At 32.8% G+C, this 24,866-nt stretch overlaps 1 protein-coding gene across 2 annotated transcripts in view; it reads right to left on the bottom strand.

Moving 5' to 3' along the window:
• Nucleotides 1-397: 397 nt before the first annotated feature.
• The window catches only part of rho-5 (rhomboid-5), a 349,085-nt gene continuing 324,616 nt past the window's right edge, over nucleotides 398-24,866 (bottom strand). For both annotated transcript variants that reach the window (XM_089100907.1, XM_089100993.1), the window contains exons 15-16: nucleotides 19,462-19,615; nucleotides 398-5,471 (exon numbers count right to left, since the gene is read on the bottom strand). In XM_089100907.1, coding sequence (XP_088957033.1) covers nucleotides 5,028-5,471; nucleotides 19,462-19,615 — 598 coding nt within the window. In that variant the 3' untranslated portion in view covers nucleotides 398-5,027. The remainder of the gene's footprint in view (nucleotides 5,472-19,461; nucleotides 19,616-24,866) is intronic.

Here is a 24,866-nt window from a genome sequence, read left to right as displayed (position 1 = left end):
TTTACAAGGGGAAAATTCCTCTGAATGTAGACCCAATGAAACTAATGACTTCCTTAACAGAAATTCATGCCTGACTGAGGAAACACTGAAAATTACAAGCAAAATTGGTTCAATACAATGTAAATTACCACAAACTTGATCAATACGATGCAAAAGATTTTATTACTGGTAAGTTGACCTGGTTAGGGTTGTGGCCAACTAAAAAGTTGTAGAAACTATACCTACAATAGTTAAGACTTTAATGATAATCTCAACTGCGTTATGATCTTCAACGAAACTGTTATACAAACATTTTTACGAAGAATTAAGAGATCCTTTCAAATTGGACTTTTCGAAAATAAACACCCTTTATCTTAAATATTTCATTAAACTCGATAAATACTGACAAGAATTGCGTTGTACATTTATTTCAAATATTCTATGTACATTTGAATGTATAAACCACGAAGAATGCTTATTGTAAAATATTTCCTATAATAGAAAAATGAACAGGCATACAAAACAGTACTCTCATATTTGCAACTTAAGACCGCAAAAATAGAAAGACAGAAAAAAGGAATAGCTTTAAACATATTGAAAAAAATAATAACGAGTAAAAACCAAACGTAAATTTTGAAGACTAATTATTTCTTGTAGTTTAATCAAAAAAACGGTTTCGTAGACTAAACTTAAAGATGAGTAATACAAATTTGGGTAACTTATAAATATTTTGAAGAATTATCTTGTATATTTGAAGTAAATTTTAATTGTATCTTAAATAATATATATAGGACATATGTTTTGAAATATATTTAAAGTAGAGTTTACGAAGTATTCTATATTATTTATATGGTTATTTATATATTATTATTTATATGGATTATATTGTATGGATTTTTTCTATATTATTTATATGGTTTATTTTGGTGTTATTTATAAATTATTTGTAATTTTGATAAAATAATTTTGAATTTTGATGATACTGATAAAGGAAGATACTGGTAATTCATCTAAACTAATTCTCTTGTGGCACAAACCTCGCCTAGGCCAATTTTAGAGTTGATGTTAATATAAATATTTGTCTCATGTGTAACCTTACTTATAGTTTTATCAATAAACAAGAAACGTCTTCTGCACTTTAAAATAAAGCCAGTTGACTCATCAACTAACACCTTAAGCTTAAATACGTAGGACAAAAAATCCTGACTTTTAGCAATACATGTCTTTACAAAACCATCAACCCAATTCACGGCAGCAAAACAACACGTATGAGATACGTGTTACTAGTAAGCAAGGCCGTATCCAGAGGGAGGGGTCACCGGTTTTGAGCCCCCCGTCTAAAAAAAAATTATGTGACTCATAAAAACGTAGCAACAATGCACATCAACAAAATTTTTGATATTTTATTAAAGTCCCCCCCCCCAATAAGATTCTGGATACACGCTTGTCAGTAAGATATATTTTGCTAGGAATTTAAATTATTTCCTCATCAGACATGGTCAATAGCAGATAATCCAGTTATCATTCCCCGGTAAAACAAAAATCACTGTCTCGGTACCTGGGTCGGGTCACATGGGACAACAGTTTGCTAATTTCGGTATCCATAGAACAACGGTTCCCAAAAACCAAAAACAGTCAAAATAGTAATGTAGATAACAAGACAGCATATTTAATGGATGCTATTGAGATCCTTACTTTTAAGAACCGTTTTTCTAGGCAAACACATCAAATAATGCTGGTGAAAACAGAGAAAAATAAAGTGGTGGAAACAAATATATAAAGTCATAAGAGTGAAATATTCATGTTTGCTAAGAAGTATCCGTGGCTGCCAAGAAAAATTAATTTTAGGACAAAATTCATAGAGACTCCAACCATCTGATTAGTCACACCAACTGAGAGACGGGAGGAAGAATCACAATTTATCCCGCCTCCCATCTTGACTTAGAAAATAACTTTTTGTATTGATGTTTTTTTTGTCTCTTCATTAAAAAATAAAAAAAAACATCGAAAAATCCTTCCGCCCCTAAGTTTTCGTGAATTCGACCCACTATTCGGAAGCAAATTAATAAAAATTGGTCAAAACAGAAATTTAATTCATTATATTTATTAGAATACCGACATTAGCAAGCTGAAATCTCAACTTTAGATGCCTTTGAGTCCTAAAATTAGCAAACTTATGTCCTGATTTTAGATTCCAGAGAGCACCGGGTACCGAAGAACCATAATTTCCAACTTTGGCAAATAACGGGAATATTATTAAAAAAAATTGGTTATATGTACTGAACAGTTTACATATGCTAAATTCATAAATTCAAACCATCTAAGAATGGTTGAGAAATAGATGGCCTTATAGCTCAACAAACATACGGTGTATAATTTAACTGAGAATGCCACTTGATTCGTATTCCCATTGTAGTGTATATTGACACTACAAAGAGGAACATAGAAGGAAGATAGAAAACTCCCAGAGGGAACATAGACATCACATAATGGTTATTAACAAATATTATGTTTCAACGCTAATTGGAGACTCGGACTAAGTTCGTAATTTTTTTTTTTAGAATTCGTTGTGGAACGTATATTTCTGTTTTTATTTTGTTAAATGATAATTTAGTCGAGCCGAGTCTGAGTCCCGTCTTAGCCGAGTGGATTGGTGCGCTGGATTTACGATTCTTTGTCCGAGAGGGCGAAGGTTCGAATCCTAGTGTACCCAATTACTTGGTTTTGGACGAGGGTCAGTAGTGTGACTCTGTAAGATCAGCTAGAGTCGACCCAGCTCTGAATGGGTACCTGGAGAAATCTGGGGAAGGTAAACAGAAAGGTGTGCGAGAGCACAAGATGGTTGGCTCCAAACCCCCCATTGCACTTCCTGGCTGAAGGGCCAAGAAAAGGAGATCAGCACCGCCGGTAGGGACTGTAAAGTCCAATGCATATGATTGTTTTTATTTTTTTTATTACTTAGTCGGAGTGGTATAAAATAACAATGCCGGGAAAAATCTAAGGAGTCCAGGCATGTAAAACACTTCGTAGATTCACAGTTTATATTCATTCTTTACATTAAAAATGTCTTGTGTGGTTACAAAGGAACCATATTTGCTTATGGTCAAACTTCCTCTGGAAAAACTCATACTATGGTGGGTGAAATTTCTCAACCCCATCTCCAGGGTATCATTCCACGGATAGTTAATAATATTTTCAACCATATATATTTAATGGAAGAGAATCTAGAAATCCATATCAAAGTGTTCTATTGTTGTCGTGTCTATTGACACGACATAAATTTAAAATTTTCATTTTTATTGAATCATTTATTTTTTTACTTTTATTTTATCTGTGCAGGAATTTTATTTTATCATATCTATTTAAAGGAAGAGAATATAGAATTTCATACCAGTGTGTTCTATTGTTGTCGTGTCTATCGACACGACATAAATTAAAAAAAATATTATTTATATTAACATATATTTAAAAACATATATATTTGAAAAATATTTAGTTGTCAATTCAAGGAATATCAATTAATTGGAACCGGTCTCATTCAGCATTGTAGTGTGTGAATTTCTTTATCTTATCCCGCCTGCGTTACAAAGACTTTAATTAAACTTGCAGTTGCTTATGCCTAATTTGAGCAATTCTATATAGCAAGAGGGGATACGCGTCTCCCCCTCCAAAATCTGGGAAATTACATATATGTGATACATGTAATAATAGAGAGTTAGAGAGATAGAGAGATAGAGAGAGAGAGAGAGAGAGAGAGAGAGATAGATAGATAGAGAGAGAGAGAGAGAGAGAGAAATAGAGAGAGAGAGAGACCGTGAAAAATAAAATTTACACAGAGACTGTGAAAAACAAATTTACTCCATTGAAATGGTTATAGGCATGAATGTAATTGTTAGTTTATTTTACTTAAAAATTCCATATTGTAACTACTCAAAATATAAAAAGCAGTCCACCCCCTTGAAATTTTTTTGGACATTCGGCCCTCCCGCCTCTAAGACAAATATTTGGGTACATTCAATATGCCATGTTTTCATTTTCATTCTAGCTTCTTTTTAGGGATGTATAAAAGAATGTGGCAACTTTAGCGCCATCTATATCAGTAAAATTTTCAAAAATAATTTTTTAAATTTGCAAAATATATTGTCGTACCCAGAAGCAAAGTATGTGTCTCATCTTTGATATTATGAATGAAAAACAAATAATAATACTTTTGAATTATACGGAGGACCAATTTTTTTACAGTTTAAACAGGAAATAATGAGTATACATCTACAGAATAGTAACGCGGCTTCATTTGGGTGTATAGTATATACTAGTATACCTGGTAGTTCTTAAAATAAAAGAAAAGGTATACTATTCTTCTCTTCAATTATGGCTCATTTCCCCTACCAGCTAGGAAGTTAGGTCGTTCTTGCAATTACGACCAGCAACAACTTTCTTTCATAAAAAGCGCGAGTATTCATCCTTTGGATTCAGGCACCGCGACATATAATTATTTTTTTTTAATGCACATTTTTATTAGTTGAATATAAATCCTGCTTAAAATAGAAAACAAAAGAAGCTCAGTTTCCTTTTTTGGCATCAGTCCAGGGGTTTTCTGGTTGTCATTTTTAAAATAGTCAACATAGGTAAAGTGCAAGAACATTATGGATGTTCAAAGAGTTTAAGGCTTCTAAACCATAGATATATGTTATTGGTGGAAACACGGTATGACACATACGGAAGTTAGGGGGAGGTAAGTATGGATACAAAACACAAGGAACCTGTATATTGCGATTATTTCATGTCATTTCACTGGAAATCATAACTTTAATTTATGGATCTCTCGATTAGTGCTCTTTATCACAATATTTACGTAATTAGTTACTGATTTAGCTAAAGCTTAAATTTATTTTATCTTGGTAAAAATAACCAAGGTTCAGCTAAAGTATTTACTTTAAAAGTAAAACAGTTTAAACTTTCTCTACACACAACTAAAATGTAAAAAAAAGAGGAGATCACTTTTTTGAATCACGCACTGGATCAGACTTGGCATACAAAAACGGCATTCACAGAATGAACAACTTCGGAGTCCAGTGTATATTTTGTTCCGCACAAAAATCGTTCGTAACGGGCACACAATTGAAATATCCAAAAAACTTCAGGACCGCATCGTTCTCAATAGGCCAGATATAAAACCCAATCACTAATAACGTCAGTAGCCCGAGATAAAGTAAAATTGAAACAACTATTAAGCTGACTTTGATCTTCCTATCATAGTCTCCAATTGATATAAAAGGCAACAAGGAAAACGAAAGAAGAAAGCCGGAGAGGAAACCAAAAAAGTGGGCATAGTTATCAACCATTGGTATTAAACCAATCAGAAATAGGGAGAAAATTGTCATTAGCGGTAGTTTTATGGCATTCCAGGGCCTTCTGTATATATGCCAAGCGTGTATGACTTCAACCAAATGGGCTGCTAATATACCAAATTGAGATCCTGCCGGTCCGACCTGAAAAAAATAATTGTCGCTTGAAAAAAATCGCTTACGTTAGGCTAGCTTCAGACAAAAGACCGTGAATTCTCCCATTTTGTCATGCAATTCTAGCTAGTATGTCAGATTGGAAGTGAAAATTTTTGAAGTTAGAAAATTTCTAAAAAGGAATGACTTCTTTGAATATTTACCTAAAAAAGAAAAATCGACGGTAGTTTTCCCAAGTGGAGAAAAAGGAAGTATTTATTTATTATAAACACATTTTTGCTGCAGGAGAAAGGAAATTAGAAGTCGAAGAACCAAGGTAACTAAGAAACTAATACTTGTCAAGGAAATTAACCTAAAAAGTAAAAAAAAAAATCAACCTCATATTCCAATGTCTTTAAATAATATATGAAAATAGGGAGGTTTCACAAATTTGAAAAAAAATCCAGAAATTGAATTTCTTGGATCTCATACCCTTTTCAACGCATCACATATAAATAATCTACGGAACAGTCAAGTGGACAAAGGACTGTTATGCTGCAAATCAGAGTTGTGAACGGTAATATAGGGAATTTGTTCGTTATATTCAACATCTTTTAGTGCACCAAGTTTTAGTGCCTTCCTAAAGAGTCAAAAGTGATTGGAGAGCAGCCAGACTTCCTCCCATACCATTTTTTTCCTACCCACTCCTCAAAACTTTAGAAAATAGATCAAAATTTTGAGATACCAATTTTATTCTAAATAGTTGAAAGCTTCAACAAGTATGCCTCTGGGGATAATATGACGCCCCCCCCCCCGGACTTGGGAAAAGGATCATAAATTACTCAAGTTGCTCATTACAGGACTGCAACGAAATAAATTCTAACTCTCAAGGTAAAAAAAATCTATCAAAAACTGACTAGACTGACAAAAAATTGACTCAAAAAGGTTTTTTCTGATGAAGAGAAAACCAAGTTCAATACGTCAAGAGACATTGATTAATAGCTTCTAGCTTAAGTCTAGAGCGAGACCCCAAGCCAAGACTCCTTGTTTACTTCCTCCATTTTGATCGTCAGTCGTCAGTTGCTCCTAAATTGGAAATGAATTATCTTGGCCTCCCAATCGGCAACTCCCTTAAAGCAACTAAAAAGCTTCTCATTCACCATTTCAGGCGCCGGACTTTCAGTGCCTACGGTGGCATAATTTCCAATAAACTTCATTTCAATCGCTAGCTACTAGCTAAATTACATAACTCATATGCACTCCCAAATTTTTTATACCTTGCACCTTTTTGGCGTACCTTTTCGGCAACGGAATCAAAGCAACTCCGACGAATTTATTACCGGTATGCTAAATATCATCTCCCCCCCCCGGGCAAGTAATTCTTGGGCCAATAGGAAATACGGATAAATTGACCCCAATGCTGCCATCGGCAGATGCATCCCAGCTTACAATAGGGGAATAAATGGACACCCATGGTGTTCTCTTTTAAAACAACAGGTCTTTCACGTTTATTGTTTTTGTGTTTGTTATATATACTGTATGATTGTTTGGTTTATTATTATGCTTGTGTGCTTGTTCTGTGATTTTTATTTTTGTTTTGTTCGTGCTTGTTTATGTGCTTGTTTCATTGGCTTGTGCTGTAATTTTTTTGTTTGGTTTATTACTATGCTTGTGCGATTATTCTCTAATTTTATTTGTTTTTATTTGTCATTATACGTCTTTTTCTTTTGCTTTTGTTTTTTCTTTTCTTCTTTTTTTATACTCCGTTCGTTATTGTACTTTCTACGGGTTATAAATAAATTCAATTCAATTCAATTCAAAGGTGTACTTAGGTACCATTTTTAGAACAAAAGGCTGGGAAGAATATCATCATCACCGTTGTTGAAAGCCCTCAACCTGAGTTCGAAAATCCTTCCTATTCAATATTCCCTCTCCCAGCCCCCATAATATTTTCATAAATCATCAACTGGCTAACAGAATTAGCAGGCTACAACAACATCATTGAAAGCTGTTTAAAGGGTTATTCAAAAGCTAATTTTTATATAGAGTTGCTTTATATAAATTCGTCTTGATAACGCCATCATAAAGAGACATAGAGTACCCAAAAAGTGGACTTTGGATGCCGCTTCTAGAATGAAAAGGCTGCTAAGAATGAAAAGAGTACTGACTTAATCTCTGTGGTTGAAACCCCAAAGCCTGATGTTTATCATCCCCCCTCTTCTACATTCCCCCCTCCCGGCCCTCATAGTAGTTTTCCTAAATCGTCTATTGACAAACAGAACAAGCAGGCTAGAGAGCATCCTAGATAGCTCTTTAAAGCTAATTTTTATATTTACATGCTTTTTATAAATTTGTCTTGATAAAACCGACAAAAAGGGGCCATATGGCATAAAAAATGTAACTTTTTGGTGCCATATACAGATTAGTAATGCTAAGGAAGCATGAAATGGGTAGTGTCATAATCTCTATGGTCAAAACCTTAAACCTGAGTTTTACAATCCTCCCTCTCGTAGTAAGTTCCATAATCCGTAGGCTGACAAGCAGAAAGTAGCAGCCGAGACCTGCTGCCGAGAGATACTACTGGCTCATATTTAAGCTCTTGATTATATACAGTGGCGGATCCAGGGGGAGGGGGTGCGCACCCCCTAACATAGTCTAAAGCAGTGTAATTTGCTTAATTAACGAAAGTTTGCGTTAATTAAACTTGCTCCTAAAGCAAGTTTATCGGATAAAATAAAAGTTCAAAATAGGGATAAAATCCTTTTTAGTAGACAGTGTATAGAAAATTCACAAAAAATACTAGATATTTCGGTCACATAAATATATATTTTTTTTACTACTGATGACGGTCACTGAATATGTGACCGAAATATCTGTTTTTTTTTGTGAATTTTCTATACACTGTCTATTAAAAAGGATTTTATCCCTATTTTGAACTTTTATTTTATCGTCATGGAAAGGCAGTGTGGTCTCCGACATTATCTAAGTTTATCGGATCAACCTAATTTACGCCCCCCCCCCAAACAAAAAATCCTTGACCCGCCACTGATTATATCTATGTGCTCTCTGTAAATTTGTCTCGATAACTCCATTATAAAGTGTCACATACTACCAAAAATGACATTTTGGTATAATTCCTGGAGTAGAAATACTGGGAGGCATAAAGAGTTCCATACAAATCTAAGTGGTCAAAAACCAATGACCAGAAGTTTAGTTCCCATTTTTTAGTGCTAGCCCGCTCAGTCACTTTAGTAATCTAGTAAAGACCAAACCACAGCCTATAGTAACCGAAAGTTTAAAAAACGTTCCGAAAAGAAATGTCTAGTGACAAAAATTGCCGTTTCAGAAATGGTAAATATTACTTCGATTAACCTTAATAGTAAAAGTTTATGAAAATGAATTGATAAGGGTTTAAAAAAAGAAGCTGAAACCCTTCGAAAATACTTCTACCTTAATCCCTCGCAATTGTTTCCTCTTCCTTACTTCTGGAAGAGACTCAATTAGGGTAAAAATTTGAACTGATTCGACAGTTCAAAGATAAGAAATCATTTTGTCGAATCGTTATAGGTCTCCAAGATTTGATATCCAAGGAGTAAAAATAAGGAAAGTATACTTTCTTGCGAGAAGCACCGGATTTTTTCCAATACTGAAAACTAATCTTACTTAAAGTTTTGAGAGATTTAAAATGGTGTACTAAAATTTACCAATTTCATAATGGTGAAAGTCTACTGAGAGCTTTACAAATTAGATATAAATATTTGAATTAATTATTAGATATATTATTAGTTATTTAATACATATATATATTTATTTATGCCCGCTTACAATGGAGAAATGGAGAAAAAAAAAGCGGAGTACAAAATGAAACAAAAAAAGAAGAAAAACATGTTCAACACTAAAAATTAAATACAGGTATTTCATTCACAGAAACAGTTGAGTCAGTCGTGAGTCGTAGAGTTTAATGAGGGATCGTCTTGAGGCTCTCCGTTCTAGATCAATCACCTTGGTTGATGGATCAAGGATTCCATATATGGATGAGATCTCCGTGTTAGAAAATCTCAGTGGAAGTCTCAGCAAAAATTTTGCAAACCTGTAGTACGTGGTTCGTATTTTTCGACGCTCAGTGAGGGACAACATTTCCCAAAAGGGTGATATATACCAGATGGCAGGAGAGACGACGGCGTTGAATAGTTTTGACTTAATAAATCGATTAAATGACCACTTGCATTTGACAGCTTTTCCATGTGCTGAGCAGATAGATTTACAGACTGATTCAGCCGACAAGCCTCTAGTTGACCTAGGCGTCTGGCCATACGTGATACCAAGGTAATTTAGGGACTGGGACTGCTGGATTCTGATACCGTCAAGGACAAGATTGGAATTGGTCGAGTTGGTGCCGCTAAAAACGATCAATTCGGTTTTCTCTATGTTGACTCGTAGTCCTATTCTTCTGTATAGGGTCACTAAGAGACGAAGATTCTCTTGTAGACCCCTCAGCGTGCTGCTTAGGAGCAACAAGTCATCTGCATAAGAAATGAAACTTAGATCCAAGCCCTCCAAAAAGAAGGTCCCACGAACGAATCTAGTTACAGAGTAAACCGCAGAATTAAAGATGATAGGGCTTAGAGCAGATCCTTGCCTAACTCCTTTGAAGAGCCGAATGGGTTCAGAAAGTTTTTGCTTGCGGTGACCGGCGATTGTTTCCCATCCCAAAGCTAATATATAAATAGATATTAGCTAATATATAAATTAATATATAAATAGATATAAATTTCAATATTTTTCAGTACTCGATGAAAGACGCACAACCTAATTTTCTTCTAATATGTTTCTCTGAAACTCAATTCTAATGAAATATACCAAAGTAAAATTAAAATATAATACTTTAGAAAGAAATTTGGGCTATATATTTCCACATGAGGGGGGGGGGGGTAAACTATAGCGGGTGTGCATACCTAACGTGTTAGGTACAATTATTCTACATACTATGTAGCAAGAATTGTTTTCTAACTTCACACTGCCAAATACTTTACGTCCACCCTCCCTAATGTGCAAATATATAGCCCTTATTATATATTTTCCATCCATTCTGTCACTTCTCTTTGTCTTGTCTCACGCTAAGCTGAAAGAAACTAACGAAAAAAAAAACGGTTTTATAATGCGTCAATGAATTAACAACTTGAGCGGTAGGGCGTTTATCATACAAGTACCGATTTTTTTTTGGTTATTTCAAAATTACTGTGTTTTTACGGCAGCACCCCATTTATGTCAGTGTTGCCACGCTGAACCAGGAAAATAAATCATAAAAGCAAATTATCTAAATTTGACAACGTTTTTCGTCCGTAAAAATTCAAACATTAACAATCTGTCGATTGTCAAAGACAGCTACACCTTCAAAGAAAAGCTTTGCATTTATTATGATCATTCTTCTTTTTATCAAGAAGATTCTATTCGATCTCTTGCTGTTTAAATTTTTATTGGCTATCACCTCTTCTTCCATATTCTTAAGCCTCTCTTTTTCTGCTAAATTATTTTTCCGCTCTTCTTTTGCTTTCTATACCTTTTCTGTCTCCAGATATACCTAGCAACTAACGCTGGCATTGCGGGCTAATTGGATAGCTTCTTTGTTACCGGCGGTAATTCAGGCTGGTCTTTTAACCTTTTCATTCCGCCACAAACAATCATTCTGAATTTGACCATCAAGTCGAAAGTTAAAATGCATAGGGATTTAACAAAATCCTCTAAGGATTTGTCACTATTATCAACTTGAAAATATTTCAAGAAATCCTATAAGCCTCATAATACAAGGCTTTCCTTTAGAGTGAAGGATCTGAAAACCTTTAATGTTTACATAACAATCTTATAAGGTATCTTGAAAAAATTTTTGAATTGAGAATGCGACAAAATCCTTAAAAGACTTTGCCGAATACGTCCGAACTGAGCATTATCTCTTGCCGAAATTAAAAACGCATAAAAAAAAACCATAGAATGAATGGTATCAGTCAGAAGTGACAAAAAGAATGAAAATAGTATAAAAGATAATAATAATATAAAAAATAATATAAAAGATCTGGTAACAAATAGTAAGAAGAAAGACAGAAAAGTGATCATGCACACTTTTCATCACCAAAAACCCAAACTTTCGGTCTATTTCAAGAAGTGTGCTTGCCTAAAAACAGAAAAACGTGACTTTACTCATATTATTTTTGTTCTTTCGTAATTCCAGTTATTCCCATGAATAACAAATATTAATATGCTAAGACTTTTTGGACTACAGCACAAATAATAAGCTCTGACAAGGTTTCATGTTTTGACAACACTATAACTAAGGTGGCTCAAACATGGAAGAGAATCAATCATGACACATTTACAAATATCTCTACAGAAGGCAACATGTCTTGAACCAGGTGGATAACCAAGAAAGAAAAAGGGGGAGAACTTCAGCCCCCAAGATAGAGTTCTTCTGTCACAAAGTCAATGTGATAAAAGAGCTTATCCAGCCCTTGTGTAAAGTTTGTCAAGAGAGGAGACCCCAATAAATCCCGTAAGGATGGATTTAGTCATGGTCCCTTCTATAATTAATTAACGGAACATCACTAACAGAGAGCTTGGAAAAGGATGACATATCTTGATAATACAGACCTAAGATTTATAAAAAGTAACTACAGCGGCGTGGACACGGGAAGAGAATGAATCATGACAGTTATAAAATTGTCTAATGAAGGCGGCTTGGATGGAACTCAGCCACATGGATTACCAAGGAACATATAGTCTAAGAACTTTGACCCCATAAGATATAGCACTTCTGTCACGAAACCTATGATACAAAAAAACTTATCAATCCCTGGTGTAAGGGTCTTCAAGAGAAGGGGACCCCTATAGGTCCTATGAAGATGGATAAGCTTTTAGTAATTAGGGTATAGTATAGTCATTAGTATATATTATAAATAATTTATTAACTAACATAGTAATTATACTAATATAGTAATTAGTATATACTGGAAGCGACTCTGAAAATACAATGAATAGAAATCCTTTGAATGAAATGAGGTAAGAATATTTGGTACTTGTTAAGAAAGCGCTAAGTCCTTGAGAATTGTATTGCGAGAACAGATAGGCATGTACCGGGTAATGACAAAAGCAAAGGGTTTTTCAATCCGGGAACTATATTTAAACTTTAGTTTATTGGGGTTTAGGGGGAAAAAAGGTACCTAGGTTGGGTTAGGTTTGGTTACGTATTTAATATATGCTATACTTTAACCCCCACCCCTAAAGTGCAAATATATAGCCCAATTTTGTTTATAAACTATTACATTTTCATCCTATTTTGTTTTATTTCATTAGCATTAACTAAACTTCACTTCTCGCGTACTTACCGCTTTCTTAACAAGTACCGAATACTTATTATCATAACTTTTAATTTAGAAAGATAATCATCAACCAAAGTCACCTTTCCATTAGATGGTTGGATTTCTTCTCGTGATATGTTCTTCGTCTGAATAAGTTTTACGCCGAGAGACTTGACCTTAAAAAGTCAAATTTTACTTGTCCTTTGATTGAACTCTACAGCTTAATTATTAAAGCTAATTGTTAATTATTTAGGCTATCATGGAAATGAATCCTATCAGGTGTAGGGTCGATAACCTATTTATGAAAAAATAAATTTTAAATTCAAAATAAATTTCTAATTAAAATAAAACCTCAACTTGATTTTCTGTTTTTCTCGAAAAGACAGCTGCTGCATTACTTCCAAAGACTTTATATGATACTTTTGTTCATTCTGAAATAACCTGTCATTAACCGTCAACCCCGGACGGACAATTTCGATTAAATGAGCCTCCTCTTTATGTTCTATAGCCATTGGCTTGATGATAGTAATAAGGCCAATATACAGCCTTAAACTGAACCAATAAAATAGTTTGGGGTTATCCAGCATTTTATAACCTATCCCAAAAGTTACCGCAATATAAATGGACCAGGTTTAGCGGGCTTGCGTTTATTATTACAGAAAGTGGGCCATTCTTTAACTACATTTATTTAGTAAATATATTTCAAGTAAAAAGGATATTAAAATAAAAATAATTTTGTCCCTTTGACCCATCCTAGTTCCTGCCTGAAAATCGTGATTTACAAAGCAAGCAAAGGAAGTAAATGACAGTAAAGGGCACGGGAGGGATTTTCTATTAGGACCGGGAATTAATGGGTAAGGAGTCACGAATTAAAACTTTTTTTCTCCGACTATTTCACAATGAACGAACGTCGTAAGAAGATAAGAGGGGGAAAACGGTTTTCAAGGGTTTTCTTATGGTTATTCCAAAATTATTAAGATTTTACGGCAGAAGTACATTTATGTCAGTGTTGCTACGCTGAACCAGGAAAATAAATAATCAAAGCAGAATATTAAAATTTGACGACGTTGTTCGTGCGTAAAAATTCACACATTAACATCTGTAAATTCTCAAAGACAGCTACTCCTTCAAAAGAAAGCTACACCTTTTTAAACTGTTTCGTGTAATACATGTTTAGCTTATTTTTGCTAATTTTTGTCTGTGTAAAATCAGTCGAGTTCAGCCACGCTGAACCAGGAAAATAAATAATCAAAGATAATTGTTTAAATTTGACAACGCTGTTCGTCCCTAAAAATTCAAACATTAACAGTTTGTCGATTGTCCAAGACAACTACACCTTCATAAGAAAGCTACGCCTTTTTAAACTGTTTCGTGTCATACATTTTTAGTTTATTTTCCTAATTTTTTGCCCGCGTAAAATCAGCAGTGTTCAGCCACGCTGAACCAGGCAAATAAATATTCAAAGAAAATTATTCAAATTTGACAACACTGTCTTCCGTTAAAATTCAAACATTAACAATCGGTCGATTATCAAAGACAACAACACCGTCAAAGAAAAGCTACGTCATTTTAAGCTGTTTCGTGCTAATAAATTGTAACTATTTTTGATGATTTTACACCCGTGTTGATTCTATTTAATTACCACCAAAAATTGCATGACTACATGTTATGCAGCTTTTTGATAAAAATCGAATCCTGATTTTTATCAAAATTTAAGATGTGTATGGTTGTAGAAGTATTAATTCAATTCAATTCAAAATCATTTCATCAATTAAAAAAAAAATCTTATTTTATTTTCGTTGCACTTGGTAGCCTACTTTAAGCAAAACCCTTCAGCAAACTTGAAAATAATAAAATCGTTAGAAGGCCACTAAAAGAAGACATATTAAACAATAGATAACAATAAAAAATGAATAAAATATGTAAATAAAAATAAGTAAAAGTAAAATAAGTAAAATAATTAAAAAATAAGACTGTAGTTTTACTACAAGTGTATTTACAAAATAAAAAAAGAACAAAATAAGATTTTATTTAGAATCTTCCAAAAGCTAAGATGTCAAACGGAAGGAAAATGTTCTCAAGGGAAAAGAAACATGATAGGTTGATATGATTTCCTTTTTCGTTGGATAAACAAAAAGGAGACAATCTTACCTAAACGAGAAAAGCAATTTTATACGCTAGAGTGACATATTTCACGTCAGATAACACTAAAAATATTTCACTGCTTTCCCTTCAATATTTGTATACGAAACTGGCAATAAGATTTTCACTCCAAGGCCGTACCCAAGGGGGGGGGGTTTAACCCCCCCCCCCCCCCGAAAAAAAATATTTTTTTGACTCGCGAAAACATAACAAAAATGGATATAAACAAATTTTTATGTTTTTCTGAGTTTTTTTTGTGTAAATCCCCACCCCCCAAAAAAAAATCCTGTGTACGGCCTTGTTTGACTCATCCGAAAAACTTGCTTGAAAAAACTTTTTTTTTACATATGTGGCTTATTTTACTTTCTTGCAATGTGAAAAATAGTAGGTAAGAGATTAGAATTGATTTTTCTCTGAAAATGTGGGCTTTTACATTTCTGAAAAACAAACTCTATAACAGCAGGGATAATGTTCTTGTTTTCGATTTTTATAAAAATAGAACGTTTTGAAAGTATAAAGAGTTTGTAAGAAGTAAGTTATGTTTATAAGAGATATGTTTATTCGTACATGAATGTATTTATGTAGGAAATAATAATAACAATAATTTTATTTTGCCCCGCTGACACAAGAAAAAGAAAGAGCGGAGTAATACAAAAAAAAGAAAAGGAAAACAAAAACACTTTCGAAAAGAAAAGGAAAAACCAAACCAAAAAGCCCCGAGAATAAAATCAAACAAAATTTTTTTATTCGCACTGATATATCATGTGTAGAGGCAAAAACTCGAACAATGTTTACAGCGCCTTTTTTCAGCACTTTTTTTATATATATATGGCAGTATATGGCACAATGACAATTGGGTCTATTATATTTTGAGATCTTAAAACTAATGTGTTTCTCTCGTAGAGCGGGACATATTTCTCTCAAGTTTCACATTACCTATTTTAAATCAACATATTTAACGTGAATTTAATTAACATTAAATAGGTTAATATTAATATAGTAACATATTTAATTGCCTTTAATTCGATATTTGAAGTCATATTGGCAGTGAGATTTTCACTGACATTTACTTTCTTGTGTCATGTGTTGCTTAATTCGCAGTCTTGCCAAATTATGACGAAATTGTAGGAAATAAATTAGGATCGATTTTCCTCAAAAACTGTGTATTTTTGTACAAAATTGCAAAAACCACAAAATTGCACATACAAAGAGAATATATTTCTTACAGAACTTTAGAAATTGACTTTTTTCAAGGAAGTGTTTAGAGGTTTCACACTTGGTATATGTCTTTTGAATCAAAATAAATCGGTTCTGTCCAGTTTTAAAGGTAGTCTGAAAACGAAGGCAATTTGAGATATGCCAATTGCTGAATAGAATATCGTAAATAATGTCCACTGGTCATATTAGTGACAGTAAAAAACAGTACTGGATACATTTATGAAAAAAAAGACAAAACACAATTGCAGTGATAATGTTCTTGTTTTTTAATTTTATTAAAAGTAAAAACTTTTGGAAATGGAACAAATTCATGGGAAACATGTTATGTATATCATGTTTATATGTGACTACATTTTATTGTTTTTCCTCCGATATTCAAAACGAAACTGGCACGGCGATTTTCACCTAAAACTTGCTTGCGTTATTTTTCCAGAAACTTCTACCACAAACCAAAATTTAATTTTAACATATTCAACGAGTTAGTCATATTTCCCTTCCTATAAAAATATTTCCTTTTCCTTCCTTTCCCTTTCGTTTTCCTCGATTTTCTATAATACTTACACTCTAGCCAGTAAACGGGATCATTGATTTCAAGGGTGACAGAATATACTATGACTAAATAGATCATGATTATTCACTAGTGCTACTACAACTAAGAACTCACTGCAGCAGCCAGCCACCTCCCCCCCACACCACGTCCACCTCCACCTCCACCCGTAAAACGGTCCTTCTCCACCCCAATATATTCAAAGGTTCACTCTTTATTCCCTATAATGAAGTTCCGAGTTACTCAAATTTCTTTCTCATGACCTTTTTCCATCCATTCGAGGATTTTTCATTTGGTCCTAAATGGATGGCCAAGAAGCGAAATCTTTGGCAATCCGTCTTTGATTCAAGGTCTTATTAATTAAGAAATTAATTATATTAATTCAAAATAATTCTTTTTTAACAGGAACATATCGTATTTTATGAATTTGATATTGCATTCACAATAAAAAAACTAAAATTCTTGCTCTTTTAAGTTTTAGTATCATTTCCTGGGCCTAACTGTGAAAACTGACAATGACAACGATGACAACCAAGAATAAAACAGGTAATACTTTTTAATGAATACACACAGAAAGAGAACTTAGGAACAACTTACTTCTTCATGTTAGTTTATTATCTATTTTCCCTTACTTTCTTATTATTACTATATTATGTTATTATGCTTCATTATCCCTTTCTTAGTATCAAAAAGATTAGGTTAAGATTTTTTTTACGAAATCTGTTGTTCTTTTGGTAGCTTTTTTTCGGAATTTTTGACTATTTTGGTAATTTTTAGCAATATTACGTTTCAGCTGCATTAAGCCGGAGACGAGAAGCTACACATTGGTATTTCAACCATGGCTATTTCTACTGTAAGCTACATACGATACAACTTATTTACTCCTTTGTCACGCCTAGAAGGTATATACAAGTCAAAAACCTTAACATTCTATTAAGGTCTAGAGGTCTAATTAATTTCCCGCAGTTCCCACAGCCCATCAATATAATTAAGAATTTTAATTGATATTACTGTTTATTAAGTGACATGAAGACTTCTTTATTTTCAGGGACTTGGTTAGAGACAGAGATGAAGGATTTCTGATTATCTGAAGAAACTTTTTGGGGAGTCTAAGGGGTGAAAGGGCTAATGGGTAGTTCATAAACCCTGTATACAAATTTTGGAACTGAAACTAGAATTCTATTAATTCAAACTAATTCTTTTTTTTAACAGGAACTTATCTAATTTTATGAATTTGGTATTGGATTCAGAATAACATCTTTAGAATCTATACTCGTTTAGTCTCATTTCCCGGGCCTAACTGCGAAAAACTGACATGGTCTGGTATGATTTTCGGCAGTCGACTAGGCGTTAGCAAATTCTCGCATGGAGATGACTTTAGCTTCAGACATAAAACAGATGGCGTTCTGTCTTGAACAACAAATATGAAAGATGTAAAGATGAACTAACCAGCCATGACAAAGATTAGACATTAAAAAAAAGTCGTCATCTTTTCTAGTTAGAACTTTACTGTCCCAAAGTTCTGTTTCTTAGCTTATTCTTAGAGTATTCTTATTTCTAACATGGCGTTCTGTCTAGAACAACAAATATGAAAGATGTAAAGACGAACTGACCAGCCATGACAAAGATTAGACATTAAAAAAACGTCGTCATCTTTTCTAATTAGAACTTTACTGACCCAGAGTCCTGTTTCTTAGCTTATTCTAAGAGTATTGTTTCTTAGAGTATTCTTATTTCTAACACAGCGTTCTGTCTAGAATAACAAACATGAAAGATGTAAAGACGAACTGACCAGCCATGAGAAAGATTAGACGTTAAAAAAACGTCGTCATCTTTTCTAATTAGAACTTTACTGTCCCAGAGTCATGTTACTTAGCTTATTCTTAGAGTAGTGTTTATTAGCTTATTCTTAGAGCATTATTGCCTATAGTGTATTAAAAGTAATTATTCGGAGAGAAAAAAAAACTTAAAAAAAACTCTCGTCAATCCCTCGTTCTTTACGCTAAAGTATTAAAGTTCTTTAAAAATCTAATTCCAATTCAATGGCCTTTGTTTTTGAGCAGTCTTTCTTAAAGAATTGCGACAAGAAGTAAAACTTTACCGTAAAGAGCAAGAGACTGAGGTGGCATCCCCCCTTCATATACGGAATAATTTCTTTTCGTTTTAAGTTTTAATGTTGTTTCTTATTTTCAGCTGATTTTTTTTTAATCTCTAACCGTTTTTAAAACAACACTGAGAATACACCCCCCCTCCGTAAAAATTATTATCGGAAACTTTCCTCTCCATGGGAAATTCTCCCCGTAAAAAATTATATCTCCTCCAAAGCAATATTTTCATATTCTCAATAATCTAAACTATTTGTAAACATGGGCAAACTGGATAAATTACAGTCCTTTCCCTGGGACAGTGGGATGGCGTATCTCCCCAAAGGCTTAGTTATTGGACCTTTAAACTATGCTGAACAAAATCTTTATTAGATGAAATCTTAACATTTTTATTAGATGTCTTTGGGGAAAAAAGGAGTTTGAGGGTGCTAGCTGCCCTTCAATCTCTTGGTTACTTAGAAAGGGGCCTAGAATTTTTATTTCTCTTCGAATATGCCGTCTCCCAATATTCTAAGACCATTCATTGGATAAGATTAGATGCAAGAATGTGACTTCCTCCAATCGCTTTTAGAGAGAATGAATAAGATAAAAAATTTACACTATAAGTGACAATGTTTTTAAAAGAAAAAGGTATAGAAAAAAAATTATAAACGGGAAAATGTCAATGGGAAAAGATTTACCTCTGCACGATAAGGGATAAAAATTGCAGAGGCCAGATTTCCAGCAATACCTGACCCAAAATATATGATGCCAACACGTAAAGGACCACAGAGTCGCTCCAAATCCCTCATTATAAAGAAATGAAATCCTAGGGTAATTAGAAAGTGCACCATCCTAAAACAGAAAAAAAATAAACAGATTAGAAAGTTGTTAGAAAGTTATTAATAGGCAATTACCAGTTATAAAAAAAAGTCAAACAGCTTAGGAAGTTATAAGAAAGTTATATTATAATCTTTGAAGGTTCAAGTTCAATCATTTTATTATTAACATATACATGTATATAATTGACATAGGCCCATGGGGAGACAAGCTCGAAAAACTAGGCCTAGAGAATGATATAATAAAAAATTACGCTACAATACAAAGATAATTACGACGGCAAAGATACAATAATACAACAATAATATGAAAGTAGCAGCTAGCCCAGGATCCAAATATAAATATAAAAAAAAAAAGAAGAGAAATCAATATTATTAAATATAAATTCATACTAAAAGATAGCCGAGAGGCCCAAATTCACCTAGAACAACAATCCAAAGAAATAACTAATTCATATTAAAATAACGCTTAATTAAAAGTAATCCTGAACTGAATAAAATTTAAGATTCCTTTTTATTAAATGGATAGAAGAAAATTTATCAATGAAATCCTTGTGAGCATCCCAGCACCGAGCTATTGACACGAACGGGGCGAATTTAGATCTCTCAGTACTATACTTGTCAATGTAGATACTCTTTTTTGTCGCCTGTTATAACGATGTAAATCTTGTGATTGGGAGAACAAACTTTAATTGAGTTAATATGGCGGTAATTTCTTAATGTCATAATTAAATTTGAAAATAATTGCTCCAAAAGTAAATTGTTGAGAAACTGGAAGTATATCTAAATAAGTATGTAAAGATGCGGTAGAAGACTTATTTGGAAGTGAAATAGGCGATGAAATAAAAAGTTTGAGGATTCTTACTGCTTTATTTAGTAAAATCTGTATTGGTTTAATATGGCTTTTAAATGTAGATAACTATACTAGAGAACAATAATTAATATTAGACTGAATCAGAGCAAAATAAATGCTTTGCAAATCAGAGTAGGGCAAATGATGTTTCAGCCCCTACATTAAACCATCCTATTTTGAAATCCTTAAGCATATATTAGTACTGTTTGTCTTATAAGAAAAGCTTTAATCAATCACAAGTTCAAAGTACCTTATCACTTTCACCCGAGGTATTGATAATAGTTATTTTGAAGATGTAACTCGGGTAATACGATGGCATATATTTGACTTCCTGCCGTAAATTATGAAATTAGGTTTTGATAAATTCAAAGCAATAAAATTTGCAGAACACCATTCAAGAACATTAGAAAATGCAGCATCAAGTTTTGCCTCCAACTCCTCGTCATTCCTCTCAGAAATTGAAACTGCCGTATCATCAGCAAAATGCGTGCTGAGACATGGGATTGCCAAAGTGCGGTGAAAATTATTTATATAAACTAGAAAAAGCAGAGGACCTAGGACAGAGCCCTGAGGCACCCCAACCATCGAGGACTAAGGAACAGGCGAAGATAGAAAATTACCTGAATCTATTCATTGCTTTTTCGTATCAAGTTAAGATTTAATTAGATCCAACGCTGGTCCGCGCATTCCACAATTATCCAATTTACGAAAAAGAATACAATGGGATATTGTATCGAATGATTTTTTAAAATAAAAATATATTGTTGCTGGAATTTCACCTCTATCTAAGCATTCATGAATATATTGGATGAGAGCAATGATAGCGGGCTCAGTATTGTGTCCAGACCTAAACCAAACTGGGAATTTGTGAAAAAATTAAACGATTTAAGAAAGTCATAGAGCCTCTTATAAATTGCCTTCTCAAATATTTTAGAAAATGCTGAAAAAAAAGAAATAGGGCGGTAATTTGATGGGTTTTCAGGAGAGTCACATTTGTGAAGCGGAATTATCCTTGCTTCTTTAAAAGCAGACGGGAAAACTCCAGTTTTAAATGAAGTATTAATTATATGCTGCAATGGCAAAATTAATGCAGACAATATTTCTTTAGTAATTATAGAGCCACACCCGTCAATTCCCCCTGAATTACTTAAATTTAGATTACAGCCTATTTTGTTGTTTCATACTGAAAAATAGGTCCAAGAAAAATTGAATTACTTTGGGGAGATGGAAGGTATGAAGAAAAATGTTTATTACTACGTGAATCAAACTGGTTTATTACTGTCGAAACAATTTTCTCTTCAATACTAGTGAAATAAGTATTCAAAATATCAGCCACTTTCTCCAATTTGTTAGCAGTCGATCCCTTTTCTAAACTAATAACTTCAGGAAATTTAGAATTCCTTTGTTTTTTTTTATAATAGAATTAATTAAAGACCACGTTCTGCGAGGAGAATTTTGAGCTTCTTCGTAAGACTCTTTATAATACCTATGTTTCGACAATCGTATCAGTGCGGTAAATTTTTTTTTGAAGATTTAAAAATTTTTAATATTATAATGAGTTGGATTCTTTAACTGCTTTTTAAATTACTGTTCTTTTTTATTAACTGATATCAAAATTCCAGACGTTATCCACGGCCTTATAGGAAATTTTTCTCTGCAAATTTTCTTCGAAACATATGGGCAACTAGAATCAAGGCAGCAATTGAATTTTGTTAGGAAAGTATCATTTGCCACATCTGTATCCTCCGTGGATATTACATCCTGCCAATCCAACAGACCAAGGCTTTCATTCAGGTGCTTTAATGTTATTTTATTTATTAACCGTACTTGACGTTCCTTACTTACCTGCTGTGTTTTATAAGTAAAAGTTAAATCTGAAACCAGTAGGAATCGATCCGATATATCACTTAAAACTGCAAAATTTGCTCTAATTGGTAAGGATGTAAAAATATTATCAACGAGAAGAGCAGAACTAGGTGAAATTCTTGAAGTTATCAGGTAAGTAGAAAGCAGTTATGCAGAAAAGCAAGAAGACAATAAATCAACAGAAGCTTCATTTGAAGCCTCCAGAAGGTCAATGTTGAAATATCCGGAGATGATAACATCTTTATTTTGAAAATGAGATTAGTGCAAAAAATCAAGGAGTTTAGAGAGGAAAGACTTGACTGGAGAAGAAGGAGGTCGGTATACTACGCAAAAAACTATATCATTTTTTCCAAGACTAATTTCCGTTACCATTACTTCAAAAAGCATTTCCTCATGAGAACCTTCTAGATTTGCAAGGCGTCAAAAAGAGATACCTTCTTTAACTAATACTGCCAAACCACCTTGGCGCTTTGTCAGTCGGTTTTTGAAAGTAAATTGATATCCAGGAAAAGCAGCAGAAGGAGCCGTGTCTATAAGAAAAGTCTCACAGAATCCAACGACATGACAAGATAGCTTATGAGCTACATCGACAAGATCATCCTGTGAACTAAAAAAACCTCTACAATTTAAAAATCCTGTTCTCACAACACCGGTACTGGGAAGATCAGAAACTTCGGAAGGTAATTTATATCTACATTTTGGAAAATTAATTAGCCCACCATCATTTATCTCATTTCCAAAAAATTTATCATGGCTCTGGAAAATGGAAAAGTCAAAAGGGTTACCAATTACCAGTTATAAAAAAAGTCAAACAGCTTAGGAAGTTATAAGAAAGTTATATTATAATCTTAGAAGGTGTAGTAGAAAGTGCACTATCCTAAAACAGAAAAAAATAAACAGATTGGGAAGTTGTTAAAAAATTATTAGTAACCAATTACCAGTTATAAAAAAAGTCAAACAGCTTAGGAAGTTATAAGAATGTTATATTATAATCTTAGAGGGTGTAGTAGAAAGTGCACTATCCTAAAACAGAAAAAAACAAACAGATTGGAAAGTTTTAAAAAAATTATTAGTAACCAATTATCAGTTATAAAAAAAAGTCAAAAAGCTTAGGAAGTTATAAAAAAGTGCACTATCCTAAAACAGAAAAAAATAAACAGATTGGAAAGTTGTTAAAAAATTATTAGCAACCAATTACCAGTTATAAAAAAAGTCAAACAGCTTAGGAGGTTATAAAAAACTTATATTATAATCTTAGAAGGTTTATTAGAAAGTGCAATATCCTAAAACAGAAAAAATGAAACAGATTGGAAAGTTGTTAAAAAATTATTAGTAACCAATTAACAGTTATAAAAAAAGTCAAACAGCTTAGGAGGTTATAAGAAACTTATATTATAATCTTAGAAGGTTTATTAGAAAGTGCACTATCCTAAAACAGAAAAAAATAAACAGATTGAAAAGTTGTTAAAAAATTATTAGTAACCAATTAACAGTTATAAAAAAAAGTCAAACAGCTTAAGAAGTTATAAGAAACTTATATTATAATATTAGAAGGTTTATTAGAAAGTGCACTATCCTAAAATAGAAAAAAATAAAACAGATTGGAAAGTTGTTAGAAAGTTATTAGTAACCAATTACCATTAATAAAAAATGAAATAGCTGAGGAAGTTATAAGAAAGTTATATTATAACCTTAGAAGGTTTATTAGAAAGTGCACTATCCTAAAAAAAAAAAATATTAAACAGATTGGAAAGTTGTTAGAAAGTTATTAATAACCAATTACCAGTTATAAAAAAAAAAAAAAATCAAACACCTTAGCAAGTTATAAGAAAGTTATATTATAACCCTAAAAGATTTAATAGAAAGTGCACTATCCTAAAAAAGAAAAAAAAATCAAATAGGTTAGAAAATTAAATTAAACAGATAAATCCAACATAGATTAAAAAGGTATTAAGTCTGGTTCTAGATTCGCCTCCGAATTTATCCTGTGTAATTTGGTCAGGAATAGAAGTCAATGGTCAAATGGTTTGTCTGTTTCCGATATTTTTAGCTTACCATTTATCTCTCATCGTTTTGACAGCACGCTCGTTTGAAATTTACCCCCCCCCCAAATAACAACAAGCTTTCCATCCAGAATGAAAAAAAAGAAGAAGAATGGACAGATAATACAAAACAAGGCACGAGAGCAATTGATGTTTATATGCTAGTATCCTTTTAATCCCTTGACTTCCAAACTTTTTCGATCACCACTAATTTTGCAGATTAGGTTTATTTCTATGAGGAGTTAAAATTACCATGTTTATCTTTATTTTGTTTTAAGATTTTTCAATGTTTAGTAAAAATACCACCTACCAAGAGGGCCTTGAGATATGCACTTCAAAATCTCAAAGAGACGAAATTTAATCAAACTACTACCCAGAAAGCTAAGGTTATTGCCTTTCAATTTGAGCAGCTAGTTATATATATATATATATATATATATATATATATATATATATATATATATATATATATATATATATATATATATATATATATATATATATAT

Source organism: Artemia sp. Qi Xiang Cuo, chromosome 1, assembly GCF_049724085.1.
Source record: "Artemia sp. Qi Xiang Cuo chromosome 1, ASM4972408v1, whole genome shotgun sequence".
NCBI classification, from domain to species: Eukaryota; Metazoa; Arthropoda; class Branchiopoda; order Anostraca; family Artemiidae; genus Artemia; species Artemia sp. Qi Xiang Cuo.
Note: the sequence above shows the minus strand (reverse complement) of the source record. Positions and strands in the feature narration are given on the sequence as shown.